The sequence below is a fragment of the Aegilops tauschii genome, chromosome 3, assembly GCF_002575655.3.
Source record: "Aegilops tauschii subsp. strangulata cultivar AL8/78 chromosome 3, Aet v6.0, whole genome shotgun sequence".
Lineage (NCBI taxonomy): Eukaryota > Viridiplantae > Streptophyta > Magnoliopsida > Poales > Poaceae > Aegilops > Aegilops tauschii.
Window position 1 is genome coordinate 607960142 of NC_053037.3, and position 22815 is coordinate 607982956.

The 22815-nt window shown below is 47.0% G+C and overlaps 1 protein-coding gene across 3 annotated transcripts; it reads right to left on the reverse strand.

The window, feature by feature from the left end:
- Nucleotides 1–1448: 1448 nt before the first annotated feature.
- On the reverse strand, nucleotides 1449–6184 carry LOC109751784 (pentatricopeptide repeat-containing protein At3g13880). Of its 3 annotated transcripts, XM_040385950.1 has the most exons (7): nucleotides 4509–6184; nucleotides 3556–4336; nucleotides 3084–3277; nucleotides 2941–2997; nucleotides 2361–2531; nucleotides 2047–2241; nucleotides 1449–1930 (listed from the first exon to the last, which is right to left on the reverse strand). In XM_040385950.1, exons 1-2 carry the CDS (start codon nucleotides 6140–6142, stop codon nucleotides 3586–3588), a joined length of 2385 nt encoding a protein of 794 aa, XP_040241884.1. In that variant the 5' UTR covers nucleotides 6143–6184; the 3' UTR covers nucleotides 1449–1930; nucleotides 2047–2241; nucleotides 2361–2531; nucleotides 2941–2997; nucleotides 3084–3277; nucleotides 3556–3585. The 3 variants fall into 3 exon arrangements, with proteins under 3 accessions (XP_040241884.1, XP_073367391.1, XP_073367390.1); XM_073511290.1 differs by lacking the exon at nucleotides 2941–2997 and having other exon boundaries at nucleotides 3084–3201; nucleotides 3590–4336; XM_073511289.1 differs by lacking the exons at nucleotides 1449–1930; nucleotides 2047–2241; nucleotides 2361–2531 and having other exon boundaries at nucleotides 2942–2997; nucleotides 3084–3163.
- Nucleotides 6185–22815: the final 16631 nt, after the last annotated feature.

Below are 22815 nucleotides of genomic sequence, written 5' to 3' on the forward strand. Positions count from 1 at the left end.
GAGTGCATTGTACTCTTCATCCATGGCATTTTTCCACCTTTGATCTCTTAATGCATCGTCCAATCTTGTTGGTTCACCTGAAACACACAACATGCCATACGGTATAGTACCATCTTTCCGCACCTTAGGGTTTTTTATACCTTTCTGCAACCGAGTCATAACTCTTGATGCGGCAGGTTGAGGTTGGACATTATTGACCTATTTAGCTATAGAGACATTGCCTCCGGCATATAAAAAACTGTGTGTCCAGGCAAATTGAAATATGAATGATATTTGGATACAACTATTGGGTAGTTTTGTGATGCAATTTTTTTTTGGCTTCAACGTCGTCATTTGGCCCCCCCTATGTCTAAATCCTGGCTCCGCCCCTGTGCCCCGGGGCACAACAGCCAGGTGCGAACTCCCAGTGCTCCCACTGCCTTGTGAGGGACGAGTACACTAACATAGGCACCACCTTCTCTTTCGGCTCCTCGCCCTCTCCTCTTGTACTTGCCCGAGTGATAGAACCTTGCCTGAGTTTTAAACGTCTTCCCCTTCTGTAATAAGAACACATGATAGTGCAGCGACACGGCCGGGTCGAAGGCGAGGGACATGAAATCATGATTCCGCCAGGCCGATGGGTACAGCAGGTGAACAGAGTGTGCCGTCGCCGGGTTGAGCACGTAGTACTCTCCCTCCTCATGGAGAAGCAGGAGGCCGTTGCAGGACTGGCGTACGGTGCCCTTGGGTGGGTAGGAAGGGCGCGGGAAGCCAGGCTTGCCTTGCGTGCCCGGCGGGGCGAAGAAGGACATTTCGGATCGACACCCGCTCTTGTTGACAAAGATGCCCGGAAAGGCCCGGCGGGGAAAGTAGCGCTCGAGGGAGAGCCCGTGGGCGTCGACGATGGCCCGCCACGAGCGGCACACGCACTGGGACGCGGCGATGTCGTGCCCGGGCAGGCGGCGGAGGATGTCGAGGAGCACGTCGTAGGGGAAGCAGATGCCATTGCCATTGCCATCGCCGTCGCCGGCGTCCATCTTGATGGATCGGTGGCACGCGCAGGTGAAAAGCGACAATGCGATGGGAGGAACTTGGGAGATATCTGTGGTTCTCTTTGATGTAGGGTACGTACATATATATGTGATGCGATGCGACGAGCTCGGTTTGGTTTTTCTCCGAGTCCGGTCCCAACTTTAACCTCCACGAATTCCAAAGGAAAACTGAACCTCCACGGGCATCTTTTTCACGTGGGTACATATACCAGAACAAAACATTAGACAGGTTTGGTTGCTCCCAACGCTGACCAAACATCCGAGCGAAACACAACAGCAACAGCACTGGTACATGAAGAACCAAACGCATTCCAAATGTGACACCAACAATCCACATGAACAAAAATATAAAATCAACTTCACACACGAGCAGATCGAACGATCAACTAGTAAAAAAAACTCATCGATCTTCAAATGTGACAGACTGAATAATGTCCAGATTTTCAAACGAGTGGAAACAACTTCAAATATCAATCAAGGGTGTGGCTAGTTCTCAGTTTACCGAGGCTTAACAAAGTCTCAGTCAAGCGATATAACATGTAAGAAAGAAAAAGAAAAACTGAGAAGAAAATTTTGCACGGATCTCAATGTAAGATCTAACGAGTGTAGCGTCGACTGAAGTCTCAGTCGACTGAGATTTAGATTTAGCTAGACTGATCAATCAATACACAGTCAAAGTCTCTGGTACAAAATCCAAGACTCCGCCAAGCATATCCAGCCAGATCCGTCATCGTTCGCCCCCTCGGTCACCTCCTGAGCTCACACAGCAAGGTACAGGCACACGCCAGGCCTTATTTGGCACTAGTGTGTGTACCAGCAGGGTTTTCAGGGAATTTTCCTTCTAGTACCTATGCCTCGGGGAAGGCGAGAGCTGCTCACTGTCGCTCGAGATGCTCCTTCTAGTTTCACAAGAAGAAAAAATAATTCTTTCAAGATCCGTAGATCCGTAGTACATTGGTGTGTTTTATTTTTTATTTTTATATAAAACATGAGAAAACCAGAAAGAGTCACCGACCTTCTAGGACTGCAGCTCCTTGATGCGCTCTATGGTTGCATCACATGACCAACAAAACACAAGCAAGCATTCAACTACTCATGTTTCCTACACATGTTTGCACTCACCTTCCTCGGAGGACTAGGTGATGTAGAGTTGGATGAATCTCAGTATCTCACCTTCCACGCGAGCCCCAATGGAGGAGGTCCTCTGGTTCTGCTACCACAGAGAGAATTAGGTATATCATTTGCAAAAGGAGATGGACTCCGTTGTACGATTTGCAAGGCAGAGTCAGTTCAAAAAAAAATTATCTTTCAAAAATAAAAAAGTTTTACCATGCAGAGGGGCAGCAACGATTTCATTACTTATATGGAGAACTGATCTGGACAAAGTGTGAAAAGTGAGGGGAGCGACTATGACGACGTGGAGGTGGTGGTGGTGGTGGTGACCTTCTCGAAGGGCTCCTCAGCCTCCGTAACTGCTAATAAAAGCAAGATAAGTTCCACCTGCAAGAAATGGCAAGTTAACACCTTCTCACACAACACAAGTACAGCACCCAATTGGTCAACACACACAAAACTGTGAAACAATTAGCAAACCCAGATAACTGGCACATGGTTATGGACCGTGCCCATCCAAATGTTCAGGCATTAGCAATAACGAACACAATAATGACATGATCTTGAGCAAAATCGCATAGTGAAGTATAAACATGGCAAGGCAACGCTATGCGTAACTGAAGGTAATGCTTCCTGACACATGGCACACATCAAGCCAGTGTAAATTATACTGTAGTATACAGAGGCCTCAAACCATGTATAGCATACTTTTGTATTCCTGGACAAGGTAGGCAGATTGCACATAAGCGATCTATACAAGAAACTCAAGCAATAAAACAAGCTTAAATTTACTTACAGCCTTTTAAGAGGCCCAGGTGAGTACCTACGAGGTGATGAGCTGCCACAAACCCTCCTAGGTGGCAGTTGCGAGACTAGTGTCAGCAATTCCTCAGTATATTACAATACCTTAGATACAAGAATGAAATTTCCAAAACTCACCGCATTGGCGACGTGTGCCTTATAGGTGGCGAAGGAGAGGATGTCTTCCAATTGGAGATCCTGGTCTTCTGTCACCATGCCTAACAGGGGATGGAGAATAGGAGAATCAGCACGATGCCTTGGAGGTGGTTCAGTGTACTCAACCATTCAGTTTGGAGGAGGCCGCTTTTGAGGAGTTTAAGGCGCCTTTCTTCCTGCTGAACGAAATGTAATAGGTTTAAATCATCGCAAGGCTACCATATGCACCTACAGATTTTAATCCTAAATGGGAGCAAAGCAATACAGAGAACTGTCTTTTAAAGAATCAGAACACCACACTGGCACCATACACCCTGAATAACTTATAGGCTATAAAGCTTCAGGAGCTTACGTTCCCTAGGCCTCTGCTCATCTGCTGAAAAATGATTTTCACTCCTAACTATGGTAACTAAATAGGTATGCCAACGTGTCAGGTTTATCTTCAAGGATTCACCTTTGGAACCACTGCACCAACCAGTAGCCACTACCAGTAATCCGCACAAGAACATGAGCCATCTCTGAAGTGGTGGAAGCGAATCGCATCTCTCAAGATTATTTCTCTGTTTTCACTCTTCGATATCAATTTCATAGCTAAATGGCAGTCACGGCAGACTCTCAAGTTCTTCATTACTCGTATAGGTGCTGACTGTGGTAAATGAATCAATCCTAATGCCACAGCTAGTTTCTCACTATGCCAATTCATCCAACTTTGCTCGTTTCTAGTGATGTCATCTGACTTTGTGCCGGAAGTATCAGTGGCTGTCAGTTTATCAATCTTGGAAAGCATATCTGCCAGTTTCGCATATATTGTGTTGCTCTCTGGATGGCACTTGTCACCGGCAACAAAAGAGTGAACCCCGGACCTTAGTTCAATCCAACTCAGACCAGGTTCTTTCTTCACACCTCGCTCTTTCATCACATCTCTAATTTTTGAAGCTAAGGAGAGTTCCCCAGCATCCAGGTAAATGTTGTAGAGATTTACATAGGATGCTGAGGAACTGGGTTGTAGTTCCATTATCCTATCTGCAACAAGTTGACCTCTCTCCATGTCTCGATGGATACGACATGATGCTAGCAAAGACCGCCAGATGACAGGTTCATCATGGAAGATTGAATCCCTTATAAAAGCCTCAGCATCAGCTAGTCTCCCAGCTCGGCCAAGGAGATCAACAACACATGTGCGATGCTTTATGGTTGGACTCAATGCATACTCATTTTTCATGATTTCATAATACCTGCATGATACGATGAAAGGAATGGACAAATGAGAAACATGTATAATTCTAGTATAAGACAGTAAGTCACACTCCAGCAACACAAAAAACCTCAAAGTTCCGACCATATACAGTTCTTTTTTTCAGATAAAGATGTATGTATGAATAATTGAAAATTGATGATCTGACATACCTGAGTCCCTCATCAACCAATCCTCCATGGCTACATGCAGTAAGGACACCGAGAAAAGTAATCTCATTTGGCACCACCTTTGCATCTACCATTTCACTGAAAAACCGTAAAGCCTCCCTTGCACAGCCATGCTGTGCATGGCTTGATATTACAGCAGACCAAGACACAACATCGTGTAATTCCATCTCCTGAAACCTCCGGACTGCAGCATCAACATCCCCTGATCTAGCATACATATGTATGCAGGAGTTTCCAATGGCAGTGAACCGACCAAATCCAGATTTTGTGGCAAAGCACTGAATCTGCTCACCAGTCCTTGCAACAGCCAAACTGGCACAAGCATTCATCACTATCGATATAGTGAAAGGGTCAGGTTTCAGTCCAGCAGCTAATAATTCATGGAACAGGGTCAGTGCCCTTTCGAAAAGCTCATTTTGAACACACCCTGAAATCATCGCTGCCCACATGACGACATCTTGCTTCGGAACAGATCTGAAACAACTGAACCCATCTTCCATATAGCCAGAGTTGAAGTACAAGTCAATCAGTGCACTCCCAATGAAGTCATTTCCCTGGAAACAATGCTTCAGTACTTGTCCATGTATCTGTTTTCCGAATTCAATGTCACCTGCCAAGTTGCACGCTCGTATGATGCTGGAGAATGTGAACTCGGTAGGCTCCATTCCTCGACTCTGCACCTCTGAATACAGACTCAACGCTTCTCTCAGGACATCCATACCGACAGCAGCCTCATCACGACACAGCCCCGCAATCATGGCATTGAACACAACCACATTGGGATCAAGCACCGACTTGAAGAGCGCAACAGCTTCACTCAATGCGCCCTTCTTGGCATACATGTCAACCATCGCGCTCGCAAGAAACACATCGGAGTCCAACCCAGCCTTCACCACACATCCATGAACCACCGCGGCAATATCCCTCAAAGAGTCATCGCTGCCAGCACAACACTTCATGACACTTCCAAGAGCGAAAGAATTCAAGCCCATACCGCACCGGCGCATCAGAGCAAACACACTCAGCATGTCATCCTGAGCACCTGCACGCACGTAGCCAGAGACCAGCGCGTTCCACGAGACGTCGTCCCGCTCCTCGGCGGCGTCAAACACCCGCCTCGTCTGTCCCATGTCGCCGCACCTGGCGTACATGCTGACGAGCGAGTTGGAGACGAACACGCTCCCGGCGAGCCCCTCGAGGATGGCCAGCGCGTGCACGGCCTTGCCCTCCCGCAGGCGCCCGGCCCGCGAGCACGCGGCGAGCGCGGCCACGTACGTGAACCGGTCGGCCCTGACGCTGGCGGAACGGCGGGCGCGCGCGAAGGTCGAGAGGGAGGCGTCTGCCTGTCCGGAGCGGGAGTAGGCGTCGATGAGGAGGTTGAAGGAGACGGCGTTGGCGCGGGGCATTTCGTCGAGCAGGCGGCGCGCGGGGCCGCCGAGGCGGCAGTACGAGGTGAGGAGCGTGTTGCGGAGGAAGAGGGAGGGGAACGGGTGGGCGCGGGCGATGTGGGCGTGTACGGCGGCGGTGTGCCGCAGCGTCGAGCAGGAGCGGAGGTGGTGGAGGTAGTAGGCGTCCAGGGACGGGAACGCCGCCGGCGCCGGCGCCCGCGGAGGCATCCCGGTCTCTCGACTCGTGCGAATTGTTCGAACCGAGAAGGAAGTGAGTGTGAGCCGTCCGATCAAAGTTTCGTGGTCCAGATCTGCTATAGAATAAGTACTCCCTCTTTTCTAAATATAAGTCTTTCTACATATTTTAATATAAACTATATACAGATATATAGATATATTTTTAGAGTGTAGATTCTATCATTTTGCTACGTATGTAGAAGTAGTCCATATTGGAATCTCTGGAAAGATTTGTATAGAAATGGATGAAGTAGAACACAAAGCCCGAGGCACCAGTTATACCGAGGGTCGCACGCATTCTTCTTCTATGCAAAATAATATCCCGCATGTTGCTGCAAAAATTTACATTACTAATAAATTTGTCAAAATTAGTGTATTATAAAAACAATACCACTTCACATTCTCACAACAGGGTTCCGCCCCTTTACCGTCATCAAAGCGACGGATGGAGAAAGAGGGGAATCGTGGTCTTGTCAGGAAGGAGGTAGCTCATACGCGGCCGCCTTAACTCGTAAGATTTGCTTCGTAAACTATCGAAATCCATTTTAACTCAATATTAGATAATATCTCACGTATTGTTACTTGTCATGAAAATTTAATAATTTATAGTAATACCACTCCGCATCCTTTTGAATGGTGACTGTACATTATATGTCACCATTGTTAATGCCCTCGGGGAATACTTTCATCATAGTATCAAAAGACACATGCCCCAACCGACAATGTAGAATTACCCATCAACGCACTGCAATGCAATGCAGACTGCATCATCCATTGCGTTTCAGTCCAAGATTATAGCCCATTATGCCTGATGCCAATCCAAGTCTCTTTCCAGTCTGTCTCTCCTAGATCAAACAATTTTCACGATCGAGAGAGACTCGACAATCCATGTGATGAACCAAAGAGCTTATTGAGACCAAGTTAAATTGAAAAGGAGGGAACATATAAAACCGGAGATAATGTAATTTGATTGGAGTGCATTTAACTACACCAGTGCCTCTTATAGGCTGAACAGTTCCATCAGAAGTTTGTGCCATCTTCTGTATGTGTGTCTGGGTATGAAGTCTATGATACGAACTCACTTGAAGAGCCTGTGACATGCATAGATGCACCCGAATGTAGTGTCCATTATGAATGGGATTTTCATATAAATGCAAGAGGTTGATTTGATGTACCTGGATCTGAGCGAGCATGATTTGTAAAGTTGTCACTGCTAGTTCCTTTCGTTTCGTCTTTTTTCTTTAATCCTTAAACACTCTGTTTCAGCTTCGTTGGCTCCTCTATAATTCAGTGGCTGAAATCTGAACCAAGTCTGATGCCGCCTCTTCCACTACTAACAGAGTGGCAACATAGCCCACTTTGTTTCTACGACTTTACTATGTCCACCTTTTCCATACAACTGCCCTCTACCACGGTTAAACTTGCAAGCATTAGGATTACGACTCAGGTGACCTTGTTGACCACAAAGCACTCCCTTGTTTTTAGAAACCACAAATGTAAACTAGAGCCAAGCATCATCCGCAATTTCAGACTGCGATGCTGGTTATGTAATACAATCATCATATTAGTTATGTGCTACTGTGAGATGAGATAATGGATCAAAGACATTTATTTTAGGCCAAAAGTGCCAAATCTAGTCTTTCCCTTACTCAGAACTCGAAGGGTATTTCCAACGGAACAACTCCACCCTACAAAGTGCGCGCACATAAGTTTATGTTCTTTTTTTCCTTAAATCTCGGGACACAACCATATTTTGACAATAAATACAGTTATTAGCATACCTCTTTGTCCAACTTCAGCTCATCTGCTAAATCCAACTTCTTCTGAGCGTACTAAGCCATGTTCATTGTTTTATGCTGAACAAGAGAACCAGTTATATAAAAACGACAATCATGACCACATATAAATTCATGGAGGATTTTTTTCTCAAAACAAAACAAAAAACCATAGCGGATTCATCAAGACAATACCATACTGACAGATAACTCCCTAAACACATCCCGAGCTTTATCCTCTTCGGTCTACACAAAGGCCATATCAATATTAGCAACATATTGCAGTTAAATATGTATCACCATGTCAAATCTACAATACCCTACTTACCTTCGCATCAGTGCCACCCTGTCGGGCAACATAGTGCATCTGAAAGATAAACGGATGAAATTAGACATTGGCAATATGTTGCATATTTCTTTTTGACAACATAAATTCACAGTTAGGGGGGTATACAAATATGCACAACAGCCACAAATTAAGACATCAACTTACGTATTCTTTTATTGTTGCAATGACAGGAACCCCTTTCAGCTCACCATCTAGTCCCCTTTGTGTACAACAAACTTGTGCATTTCATATACTTCCTTCACAGCTTCCATGTAACTTAACTGAAATATTTGTGAAGCCGTAAGAAATATGCATATTCACAAAGCATGTCTATCACACAAATGTTTGATGTAGTAGGATAACAACATTTTTCTTAGCAACACGCCTCCAGATCTCAAAATAGAGAAGACATATGTCCTTGAGGGACGCATCCTTATCCATCTCAAGAATGTACTCCTGGATCAAATTGACCAGATTGTGAGTAATACCAGCGATCAACACCTCAATTAACAAAAGACAAGATATCTTACATTATAAGCAAAAGCAGCTAAACGAACAGTCATATGGGGAAAGCCAGTTGCAATCCTCAATGCTTGCCTCCATGCTCTAGTATCCTTGTCTATTCACTGAAGTGAAAAGAAGTTAGTCATCATGCGTATGTATATGGACTAATTTCGTGATTTCCTGGGGGGGGGGGGGGGGGGGATACTTACATCCTTGGTCCTGCGATCCAGATGCAAATACTCTGTAATCCACTGTTGCAAGATAACATAGCTCTGAGCCTTGGACACTTGTAGTATTTAAAATTCCAACGGCTTGATCACATAATGTATACCTTGATATTCTCTGAAATTTCTGCATAGTACTTGACATAATGAGAATCAATTTTATATGTATGATAACGTGAGCGGTACTCATCGTGATAGCGGTACAGGTTCCGACCGCTATAAGGCAGCTACAAAAAAGAGAACAACGATTAGATGAAACGTCTGAAAAGGAACAAAAGTCCCACAATTGCTACATTGAAGTGAGATGACATACTTTTGTATACAGAAGTAACTGACTAAGGATCCACTTTTTTTTTCTGAACCATGCAGGAGGAACTAAGGATCCACATTTTTTCCTAGTAAAGTCTGGCTTGCTAGAAATAGTACCATATCCATATATAATCAAATGACCTTTAACAAGTCAATCCACTGAGACACCGTCATGATATAATTCAGAAGCAATTCAAACGTCAACTAATTTCAGCAGCCAAAGTTACCGGCACGAAATCAAAGAGATAAGAAGCATGAAGATAGCAATGTGTGTGAAAACATACAAGATAACATAGCTCTGAGCCTTGGACTGCTCCCTACGGTCATAGAAATCATGATATTTTTATTTTAATACTGAACCTCAGTTTTAAACCAAGGCAATCAAGGAGGTTGAAGAACCAAGTGGGATACACTTCCTAGCACTTCACACCGAGTTAAGGTTACATATGAAATGGCTAAGAAGCACTTCATGCGTATGTATATGGACTAATTTCGTGATTTCCTGGGGGGGGGGATACTTACATCCTTGGTCCTGCGATCCAGATGCAAATACTCTGTAATCCACTGTTGCAAGATAACATAGCTCTGAGCCTTGGACACTTGTAGTATTTAAAATTCCAACGGCTTGATCACATAATGTATACCTTGATATTCTCTGAAATTTCTGCATAGTACTTGACATAATGAGAATCAATTTTATATGTATGATAACGTGAGCGGTACTCATCGTGATAGCGGTACAGGTTCCGACCGCTATAAGGCAGCTACAAAAAAGAGAACAACGATTAGATGAAACGTCTGAAAAGGAACAAAAGTCCCACAATTGCTACATTGAAGTGAGATGACATACTTTTGTATACAGAAGTAACTGACTAAGGATCCACTTTTTTTTTCTGAACCATGCAGGAGGAACTAAGGATCCACATTTTTTCCTAGTAAAGTCTGGCTTGCTAGAAATAGTACCATATCCATATATAATCAAATGACCTTTAACAAGTCAATCCACTGAGACACCGTCATGATATAATTCAGAAGCAATTCAAACGTCAACTAATTTCAGCAGCCAAAGTTACCGGCACGAAATCAAAGAGATAAGAAGCATGAAGATAGCAATGTGTGTGAAAACATACAAGATAACATAGCTCTGAGCCTTGGACTGCTCCCTACGGTCATAGAAATCATGATATTTTTATTTTAATACTGAACCTCAGTTTTAAACCAAGGCAATCAAGGAGGTTGAAGAACCAAGTGGGATACACTTCCTAGCACTTCACACCGAGTTAAGGTTACATATGAAATGGCTAAGAAGCACTTCATGCGTATGTATATGGACTAATTTCGTGATTTCCTGGGGGGGGGGGGGGGGGGGGGATACTTACATCCTTGGTCCTGCGATCCAGATGCAAATACTCTGTAATCCACTGTTGCAAGATAACATAGCTCTGAGCCTTGGACACTTGTAGTATTTAAAATTCCAACGGCTTGATCACATAATGTATACCTTGATATTCTCTGAAATTTCTGCATAGTACTTGACATAATGAGAATCAATTTTATATGTATGATAACGTGAGCGGTACTCATCGTGATAGCGGTACAGGTTCCGACCGCTATAAGGCAGCTACAAAAAAGAGAACAACGATTAGATGAAACGTCTGAAAAGGAACAAAAGTCCCACAATTGCTACATTGAAGTGAGATGACATACTTTTGTCTACAGAAGTAACTGACTAAGGATCCACTTTTTTTTTCTGAACCATGCAGGAGGAACTAAGGATCCACATTTTTTCCTAGTAAAGTCTGGCTTGCTAGAAATAGTACCATATCCATATATAATCAAATGACCTTTAACAAGTCAATCCACTGAGACACCGTCATGATATAATTCAGAAGCAATTCAAACGTCAACTAATTTCAGCAGCCAAAGTTACCGGCACGAAATCAAAGAGATAAGAAGCATGAAGATAGCAATGTGTGTGAAAACATACAAGATAACATAGCTCTGAGCCTTGGACTGCTCCCTACGGTCATAGAAATCATGATATTTTTATTTTCTAATACTGAACCTCAGTTTTAAACCAAGGCAATCAAGGAGGTTGAAGAACCAAGTGGGATACACTTCCTAGCACTTCACACCGAGTTAAGGTTACATATGAAATGGCTAAGAAGCAACCAATATCCTTCTTCATATAGGAACCAGTACAAGAAGTATCGAGCATGGATCGATCATTATGAGAAAGCCAAGCATAAAATTTTTGAATAATAATTTCTCTTAAGAGCTCATGATTGGGGCATGAATATAACATTGACTTAAGCCTCCCCCAAGCTTGAGCGATACTTTCTCCTTCACGAGGCCAAAAATTATATATATATAATTCCGATCACGATGAACCAGATGCATAGGATAAAACTTCTGATGAAATTCGAATTTCAATCGGTTGTAGTTCCATGATCCAATATCATCCAATAGCCTATACCATGGCAATGCCTTTCCCTTCAAAGATAAAGGGAAGACCTTCTTCTTGACAACATCCTCGGGCATACCTGCAAGCTTAAATAATCCACAAACTTCATCCACATAGATTAGGTGCATATCAGGATGTAACATTCCATCTCCTGCATAAGGATTAGCTAGCAGTTTCTCTATCATACCGAAGGAATTTCATAATAAATATTTTCAGTAGGTTCAGTAGGTTGAGGATCAACTCTTTGCTCTTCTGGTCGGGGTGAAGCTACCCCGAACAAGCCACTCAAAGGATGATTTTCCATAGTGACAATCGACAGTAAATTTCAGCACACTATATAGATGTTTCCTTACCAATTTCCACTTACCAAAGGCGCTTCACTCCCCGACAACGGCACCAGAAAAGAGTCTTGATGACCCACAAGTATAGGGGATCTATCGTAGTACTTTCGATAAGTAAGAGTGTCGAACCCAACGAGGAGCAGAAGGAAATGACAAGTGGTTTTCAGCAAGGTATTTTCTGCAAGCACTGAATTTATCGATAACAGATAGTTTTGTGATAAGGTGATTCGTAACGGGTAGCAAGTAATAAAAGTAAACAAGGTGCAGCAAGGTGGCCCAATCCTTTTTATAGCAAAGGACAAGCTTGGACGATCTCTTAGATAAAGCAAAAAGCTCCCGAGGACACATGGGAATTGTTGTCAAGTTGGTTTCATCATGCTCATATGATTCGCGTTCGTTACTTTGATAATTTGATATGTGGGTGGACCGGTGCTTGGGTGTTGTCCTTACTTGGACAAGCCTCCCACTTATGATTAACTACTCTCGCAAGCATCCGCAACTATAAAAGAAGTGTTAAGGTAAACCTAACCATAGCATTAAACATATGGATCCAAATCAGCCCCTTACGAAGCAACGCATAAACTAGGGTTTAAGCTTCTGTCACTCAATCAACCCATCATCTACTTATTACTTCCCAATGCCTTCCCCTAGGCCCAAATAATGGTGAAGTATCATGTAGTCGACGTTCACATAACACCACTAGAGAAGAGACAACATACATCTCATCAAAATATCGAACGAATACCAAATTCACATGATTACTTATAACAAGACTTCTCCCATGTCCCCAGGAACAAACGTAACTACTCACAAAGCATGTTCACGTTCAAGATCAGAGGGGTATTGAATATCATTAAGGATCTGAACATATGATCTTCCACCAAATAAACAAACTAGCATCAACTACAAGGAGTAATCAACACTACTAGCAAGCACAAGTACTAATCTGAGGTTTTGAGACAAAGATCAGAGACAAGGGATGAACTAGGGTTTGAGAGGAGATGGTGCTGATGAAGATGTTGATGGAGATTGGCCCCCTCTCGATGAGAGGATCGGTGGTGATGACGATGGTGATGATTTCCCCCTTCCGGAGTGATGTTTCCCCGGCAGAACAGCTCTGCCGGAGCCCTAGATTGGTTCTTCCCAGGTTCCACCTCGAGATGCCGGCGTTCTGTCCTGAAAGCTTCCTTTTCTAGGGTAAAAGACACCATATAGCAGAAGATGGACGTCAGAGGCCTGCCAGGGGGCCCACAAGGTCGGGGGGCGCGCCCAGGGGGTAGGGCGCGCCCTCCACCCTTGTGGCTGGCTGGTGGCCCCCCTCTGATGCTTTCTTCGCCCAATATTTTTTATATATTCCAAAACTGATCTCCGTGAAGTTTCAGGACTTTTGGAGTTGTGCAGAATAGGTCACTAATATTTGCTCCTTTCCAGTCCAGAATTCCAGCTGCCGGCATTCTCCCTTTTCATGTAAACCTTATAAAGTAAGAGAGAATAGGCATAAGTATTGTGACATAATGTGTAATAACAGCCCATAATGCAATAAATATCAATATAAAAGCATGATGCAAAATGGACGTATCACCGTACCCGCACGATTCCCCCCTCCAAGTGACGGCGGCACTGCCGTCCGTGGAGGGGGGCCTAACCAAGGAGCCCCAAGACGGGCGTCTACGCATGCCATATCACTTTCACACATGCATCAGGACCCGTGCGATGTTTCGGTAGCATAGCTACACCCCGAAGGCCACCCCGAATCCCAGATGACCAGGAGATCTAGCCCTTTGACTATCGCCGGACGGGCTTTGACCAGTGGACTCTTCCACCCGGTTGCGATAGGTCAGCCCATAGCAACATCCCCGAACACGGTCTGGACCCAACCAGCCACTAGATTCCCTCCGGTTCTACCGTACCCGCACGATTCCCCCCTCCAAGTGATGGCGGCACTGCCGTCCGTGGAGGGGGGGCACCAAGGAGCCCCAAGATGGGCGTCTACGCATTCCACATCACTTTCACACATGCATCAGGACCCATGCGATGTTTCGGTGGCATAGCTACACCCCGAAGGCCACCCTGAATCCCAGTTGACTAGGAGATCTAGGCCTTTGACTATCGTCGGACGGGCTTTGACCAATGGACTCTTCCACCTGGTTGCGATAGGTCAGCCCATAGCAACATCCCTGAACACAGTCTAGACCCAACCAGCCACTAGATTCCCTCCGGTTCTATCGTACCCGCACGATTCCCACCTCCAAGTGACAGCGGCAATATCGTCGTCCGTGGAGGGGGGCTAACCAAGGAGCCCCAAGACGGGCGTCTACGCTAGCCACATCACTTTCACACCTGCATTAGGACCCGTGCGATGTTTTGGTGGTATAGCTACACCCCGAAGGCCACCCCAAATCCCAGTTGTCCAGGAGATCTAGCCCTTTGACTATCGTAGGACGGGCTTTGACCAGTGGACTCTTTCACCTGGTAGCGATAGGTCAGCCCATAGCAACATCCACGAACACGGTCTGGACCCAACCAGCCACTAGATTCCCTCCGGTTCTACCTGACGCGCATGATTCCCTCCTCCAAGTGACGGCGGCACTGCCGTCCGTGAAGGGGGGCCACACCACGGAGCCCCAAGATGGGCCTCTACGCATGCCACAACACTTTCACACATGCATGAGGACCCGTGCGAGGTTCCGGTGGCATAGCTACACCCCGAAGGCCACCGGACTGGACTAAACCCTAGTCTAGCTGACCAGATGATCTGGCCCTTTGACTTTCGCCGAATGGGCTTTGACTAGTGGACTCTTCCACCTGGTTGCGATAGGTCAGCCCATAGCAACATCCCCGAACAAGGTCTGGACCCAACCCACCTCTAGATTCCCTCCGGTTCTACCGTACCCGCACGATTCCCCCCACCAAGTGACGGCGGCACTGCCGTCCGTGGAGGGGGGGGGGGCTAACCAAGGAGCCCCAAGATGGGCGTCTACGCATTCCACATCACTTTCACACATGCATCAGGACCCATGCGATGTTTCGGTGGCATAGCTACACCCCGAAGGCCACCCCGAATCCCAGTTGACTAGGAGATCTAGGCCTTTGACTATCGCCGGACGGGCTTTGACCAATGGACTCTTCCACCTGGTTGCGATAGGTCAGCCCATAGCAACATCCCCGAACACGGTCTAGACCCAACCCACCACTAGATTCCCTCCGGTTCTACCGCACCCGCATGATTCCCCCCTCCAAGTGATGGCGGCATTGCCGTCCGTGGAGGGGGGCCACACCACGGAGCTCCAAGACGGGCGTCTACGCATGCCACAACACTTTCACACATGCATCAGGACCCGTGCGATGTTTCGGTGGCATAGCTACACCCCGATTCCCCCCTTTAACCAGATTCCCTCTGTGTCAACCGTTTCCCCCCTCCGTGACACGGCGGTAGCGTCGTCTGTGAGGGGGGCAATCGATATACCATTGGGGTATATTTTTTGTTTAGATATGGCACATTTATGTTGTGAAAAAATTGGCACAAATTCTATGCTGACGGCAAGGCCGTCGGCATAGCTGCGCACACGGAGCTACAATTCCATGGATCGATGATGTGGCGAAGCACGCGGATTGATGACGTGGTAGAGGGCATGGGCCAGGCCTATGCCGACGGCTATGTCGTCGGCATACCTCTGCCACACCACGGGCCTCGGATCGATGACGTGGAGGCGGCGTGGATCGGTGATGTCAGCAAATCTATGCCGACGGCCGCCGTTAGCCCCCGTCGGCGTAGTTCCGACGCCGTCAAACGGTCACCGCTGACCGGGTAGGCGGGCCCGGGCTATGCCGACGGACCCCGTAGGCGTATCTCGAGCGGTCCCGACGGCGGTAGTATGCCGACGGCCCCCGTCGGCATAGATTGACATATGCCGACGGCTTTTCTACGCCTACGGCCTGCCCTAGGCCGTCGGGATATGTCCATCTATGCCGACGGGGGCCATCGGCATAGATGTGGCCGTCGGCAACTACGTACATTCTGGTAGTGAAGGGCCTGAAGCGGTTGGTCAGGTTGAAGCTCCCCGTGCCGTGAGCATCTCCCTCCCGCGGCTCTAGCCTAGCACCGCCATAAAATCCATTTTGCATATCCTCCTTCCTCTCTCTTGCCGATCGTGGCAGGCGAGTCCATAAGGCCGGCGGCCGCCGCCACGTCCTTAACTACATAGCATCGGCGCCATCGAGGGCCCGACAGACGACGCCGGCCGTGTCACCGTGACGAGCTCATCGGTAGGTCGCACCTTGAGGTCGTCCTCGTCTAGTTGCCGCGCCACGTACAGCCGCTGCCTCCTCCGCGCCGTCCAGCCTGGTCGCCGCCGTTGCCGAGGTCAGCCAAGTTGGGCTTTCGAGGCGAGCGCTCGTTGCGGCATGCGACAACAAAGCATGCGGAGGAATCATATATGGCTGCAGCTTGACGTCGATCAAAAGGTTTGCACCTGTGGCCACAATCATTTTCTCGTCCTTGAACCTCAACGGCGAGAGGTGCCATGGCCATGACCGACGCAAGCAGCATCAACGACAAAAAGAAGGTGGATCCGTGGATTTTTTTTCCATGAAACGTCTTGTGTCTCCTGCATGCGTACAGTCGTACATGTGCGTGGGTGTTTCGTGCATCCTGCAACCGGCAGATCAAAAATGATCCAGCTGCTTCTGGCCGTCCGGCAAGATCGATCAGCCAGCTCATGTACATGTACTTGCGTGTCATGTTCTATCGACGGAAAAGTCATATGTAACAGCTGCTGCACTTGGTCGATGTCACCATATGGATCCAAAGAAGTGCACGATCCCCATCCTATTTGTGTGGAGAGGCTGCTGCCGGCGAGCCACCAGTGGAGACCACGGCGGCATGGCGGGGGAGGAGGCGCCGCATGGAGAGGACTGGGGAGCCCCGTCTAGCATGCACAGGTACGAAGCCTGGGCAAAGGCGGCACGGGGAGCGGCAAGTGGGGAATTGTGAGGAATATGACGAGATGTGGAAGACCTCGACCAGAGGTAAGTTCCACTTATCACGGGAAACTTTATTTCTTTCTATACATACGAGATCGCTAGCCGAACGAGAGGGAGAGGGCTAGACGAATGAATGACGCGAGGGCGAGACGAACGAAGGACGACTTACAAACCAACCATCACGGCCGCAGACTCCTCCTTTAGGAGTAGAGAGAGGTCATGGAAAGAGTGTGTTTGATCGGTATATGTTTGATTGCGATGAAAATAGTGAAAAGATTTGATTGTGACAATTTCATTGTAGTTGTTTATGGAAGCTTTTTGTGATGCGATATGTTTTGGATGGAAGGTTTTAAACCCACCCTTCGATATGATTTGATTGATGTCTTATATGGAAGGGCGCGATCACTAGAAGGATGGAAGGGTTGGTTTGATTTTTTTGGCATGGGACGTGTGGGTCTGATGATGAATTAAAACCGGTGTTGGTTTTCGGATGGAGGTGGAAAATCGATGAAAGGGAGATCGCTTGGTGGGGTATATATCGATCGCTTGGTGGAAAATGAACGAAACCAACGAACGAGCTACGGACTGAGACATTAGGAGTAAAGATGATTATTCGAGAACATCCCTTCGTTCTAGCCGCTATAAGTTAGCGTTTAGGAGTAGGAGGTCGGAAGCTCGACACGTGTACGTGCACTCTATTCTTTGCGGGGTTTTTTTTTTTTGCAGAAACTGAGCCGAATAAAAAAGGGCAATGCCACGCGTCGGCCGATGGATAATAAGAAAGCATCCGCCGCCACGCTGACCATTAGATGGACACGTTAGTGGCCGTCCGATCCATCCGCGTAAGCACCGGCTCCTTTGCAGCAACGCAATTACCCAAGCCTATATGTTTTTACTTTTTGCAGCAAAGGTCTTGTTGCAGAAATTATCCGACAGAGGGCATGTTGCAGAAATTTTTGCACAAGTATTTTTAATTTTATTTTTTGCAACAGAGGTGCTGTTGCGGAATTTTTTCGCAATAAAGGTCTTGTTGCAGAAATTTTAAAGACCGATAAAATCCTTTTGCAACAGGGTCATGTTCCAGAATTTTTTGCAACAAGGGTCATGTTGCAGAACTTTTTTTGCAAACAGTGACCGTGACATGAAGGAGATGGTGGCAGGTGGCAGGAGGAACTTGAGGTGGTGGTGGCCATGCCCGGCCACGACCGAGGTGGGCGTTGGCGTCGGATGGCAGTCGCCCGTGTTTCAGGCGCCTCGCCTGTCGTGGATGTGATGCTCGTGGTGGTGCTTCTTCCAGCTTCAATGCTCCAGGCACGCAGCTCACCGCTATTATCATGACCGATGGTTGGACCTAGGACTCCACCGGCGCTAGCAAATAACATTTGTGGTTTGTAGAAGAGTACTGATGCCAAGGCGGTTGCAAAATAAAGGAAGGAAATGAGTGGAGGGAAGAGGTTGGATAAGAGATAAGGTTGGGAAGGGAGATGTGAGTAGACCCACATGAGACACGTGTTGTTGTTAAGGTGAGGCGGATGACGCATTTGAGTTTTCCACCAGTTGAACCTAAGCTTTTCCTATAAAAAACAAACAAACAAGAAAACATCAGGTTGGCTGGACAATTAAAAAAAAGAATGGCATCATCTTAGATGTGACATAGACAGAATAAGAGTAAAGGTTCCCCAATCTGCTTATTTTCGACAAACTCTTGGTGAGGTCCTTCAAACAACCTAAAACATATGCGATGCGCGTATTCCTAACTTGACCATGGCTGCTTGAGGCTATGTTCGTTTACGCCCATTCGCGCGAGGTTTTAAGCAGAAAGTGTTGGGGAACGCGGTAATTTTAAAAAAGTTCATATGATCACGCAAGATCTATCTATGTGATGCATAGCAACGAGAGGGGAGAGTGTGTCCACGTACCCTCGTAGACCGAAAGCGGAAGTGTTTAGTTAACGCGGTTGATGTAGTCGAACGTCTTTGCGGTCCAACCGATCCAAGCACCGAACGTACGGCACCTCCGCGTTCAGCACACGTTCAGCTTGGAGACGTCCCTCGTACTCTTGATCCAGTTGAGGCCGAGGGAGAGTTTCGTCAGCACGACGGCGTGGTGACGGTGATGATGAAGTTACCGGCGCAGGGCTTCGCCTAAGCACTACGACGATATGACCGAGGTGTGTAACTGTGGAGGGGGGCACCGCACACGGCTAAGACAATTATCAACTTGTGTGTTCTAGGGTGCCCCCCTGCCCCCGTATATAAAGGAGCAAGGGGGAGGCCAACCGACCCCTGCAGGGTGCGCCCCAAGTAGGATTCCTACTAGGAATCCTATTCCTAGTAGGTTTCCAACTTGGGGAAGGGAGGGGGTGTTGGGGATTGTAGCAGAAATTAAAATTTTCTACGCATCACCAAGATCAATCTATGGAGTTTACTAGCAACGAGAGGGGAGGAGTGCATCTACATACCCTTGTAGATCGCGAGCGGAAACGTTCAAGAGAACGGGGTTGATGGATTCATACTCGTCGCGATCCAAATCACCGATGATCCAAGCGCTGAACGGACGGCGTGGTGTTGGTGGAGTGACAGTTCTCCGGCAGGGCTTCGCCAAGCACACACGGAGGAGGAGAGGTGTTGGGGAGGGGAGGGGCTGCGCCTTGGATGTCGTGTTGCAGCCCTCCCCTCACCCCTCTATTTATGGGGAGAAGGGGGAAGGGGGCCGGCCCCTCTAGATGTGATCTAGAGGGGGGCGACGGCCAAGGGGGGAGGAAGCTTGCCCCCCAAGCAAGGGGGGCGCCCCCCCTTTAGGGTTCCCCCCAAACCCTAGGCGCATGGGCCCTAGGGGGGTTGGCGCCCAGCCTACTAAGGGATGGTTCCCTTCCACCTACAGCCCATAAGGCCCTCCGGGGCAGGTGGACCCTCCCGGTGGACCCCCGGAACCCCTCCGGTGGTCCCGGTACAATACCGGTATACCCCCGAACATTTTCGATGACCGTATGGTGACTTCCCATATATAAATCTTTACCTCCAGACCATTTCGGAACTCCTCGTGACGTCCGGGATCTCATCCGGGACTCCGAACAACATTCGGTAATCACATACAAACCTTCCTTATAACCCTAGCAACATCGAACCTTAAGTGTGTAGACCCTACGGGTTCGGGAATCATGCAGACATGACCGAGACACCTCTCTAGCCAATAACCAACAGCGGGATTTGGATACCCATGTTGGCTCCCACATGTTCCACGATGATCTCATCGGATGAACCACGATGTCGAGGATTCAAGCAATCCCGTATACAATTCCCTTTGTCAGTCGGTACTTTACTTGCCCGAGATTCGATCGTCGGTATCCCAATACCTCGTTCAATCTCGTTACCAGCAAGTCACTTTACTCGTTCCGTAATGCATGATCCCGTGACTAACTACTTAGTCACATTGAGCTCATTATGATGATGCAATACCGAGTGGGCCCAGAGATACCTCTCCATCATACGGAGTGACAAATCCCAGTCTCGATCCGAGCCAACCCAACAGACACTTTCGGAGATACCTGTAGTGCACCTTTATAGCCACCCAGTTACGTTGTGACGTTTGGTACACCCAAAGCATTCCTACGGTATCCGGGAGTTGCACGATCTCATGGTCTAAGGAAATGATACTTGACATTAGAAAAGCTTCAGCAAACGAACTACACGATCTAGTGCTATGCTTAGGATTGGGTCTTGTCCATCACATCATTCTCCTAATGATGTGATCCCGTTATCAATGACATCCAATGTCCATGGTCAGGAAACCGTAACCATCTATTGATCAACGAGCTAGTCAACCAGAGGCTCACTAGGGACATGTTATGGTCTATGTATTCACACATGTATTACGATTTCCGGATAACACAATTAAAGCATGAACAATAGACAATTATCATGAACAAGGAAATATAATAATAACCATTTTATTATTGCCTCTAGGGCATATTTCCAACAGTCTCCCACTTGCACTAGAGTCAATAATCTAGTTACATTGTGATGAATCGTACACCCATAGAGTTCTGGTGTTGATCATGTTTCGCTCGTGGAAGAGGTTTAGTCAACGGATCTGCGACATTCAAATCCGTATGCACTTTACAAATATCTATGTCTCCATTTTGAACATTTTCACGAATGGAGTTGAAGCGACGCTTGATGTGCCTGGTCTTCTTGTGAATCCTGGGCTCCTTGGCAAGGGCAATAGCACCAGTGTTGTCACAGAAGAGAGTCATCGGCCCCGATGCATTGGGAATAACTCCTAGGTCGGCAATGAACTCCTTCATCCAGATTGCTTCATGTGCTGCCTCCGAGGCTGCCATGTACTCCGCTTCACATGTAGATCCCGCCACGACGCTTTGCTTGCAACTGCACCAGCTGACTGCCCCACCATTCAAAATATACACGTATCCGGTTTGTGACTTAGAGTCATCCAGATCTGTGTCGAAGCTAGCATCGACGTAACCCTTTACGACGAGCTCTTCGTCACCTCCATAAACGATAAACATATCCTTAGTCCTTTTCAGGTACTTCAGGATGTTCTTGACCGCTGTCCAGTGTTCCATGCCGGGATTACTTTGGTACCTTCCTACCAAACTTACGGCAAGGTTTACATCAGGTCTGGTACACAGCATGGCATACATAATAGACCCTATGGCCGAGGCATAGGGGACGACACTCATCTTTTCTCTATCTTCTGCCGTGGTCGGGCATTGAGCCGTGCTCAATCTCACACCTTGCAATACAGGCAAGAACCCCTTCTTGGACTGATCCATATTGAACTTCTTCAACATCTTGTCAAGGTATGTGCTTTGTGAATGACCTATGAGGCGTCTCGATCTATCTCTATAGATCTTGATGCCTAATATGTAAGCAGCTTCTCCAAGGTCCTTCATTGAAAAACACTTATTCAAGTAGGCCTTTATACTTTCCAAGAATTGTATATCATTTCCCATCAATAGTATGTCATCCACATATAATAAGAGAAATGCTACAGAGCTCCCACTCACTTTCTTGTAAACACAGGCTTCTCCATAAGTCTGCGTAAACCCAAACGCTTTGATCATCTCATCAAAGCGAATGTTCCAACTCCGAGATGCTTGCACCAGTCCATAGATTGAGCGCTGGAGCTTGCATACTTTGTCAGCATTCTTAGGATCGACAAAACCTTCCGGCTGCATCATAAACAATTCTTCCTTAAGGAAGCCGTTAAGGAATGCCATTTTGACGTCCATTTGCCATATTTCATAATCGTAGAATGCGGCAATTGCTAACATGATTCGGACGGACTTCAGCTTCACTACGGGTGAGAAGGTCTCATCGTAGTCAACTCCTTGAACTTGTCGATAACCCTTAGCGACAAGTCGAGCTTTATAGATGGTAACATTTCCATCCGCGTCCGTCTTCTTCTTAAAGATCCATTTATTTTCTATCGCTCGCCGATCAACGGGCAAGTCTGTCAAAGTCCATACTTTGTTTTCATACATGGATCCTATCTCGGATTGCATGGCTTCAAGCCATTTGTTGGAATCTGGGCCCGCCATTGCTTCTTCATAGTTCGAAGGTTCACCGTTGTCCAACAACATGATTTCTAGGACAGGGTTGCCGTACCACTCTGGTGCGGAATGTGTCCTTGTGGACCTACGAAGTTCAGTGGTAACTTGATCATGATCATGATCATTAACTTCCTCTCTAGTCGGTGCAGGCACCACAGAAA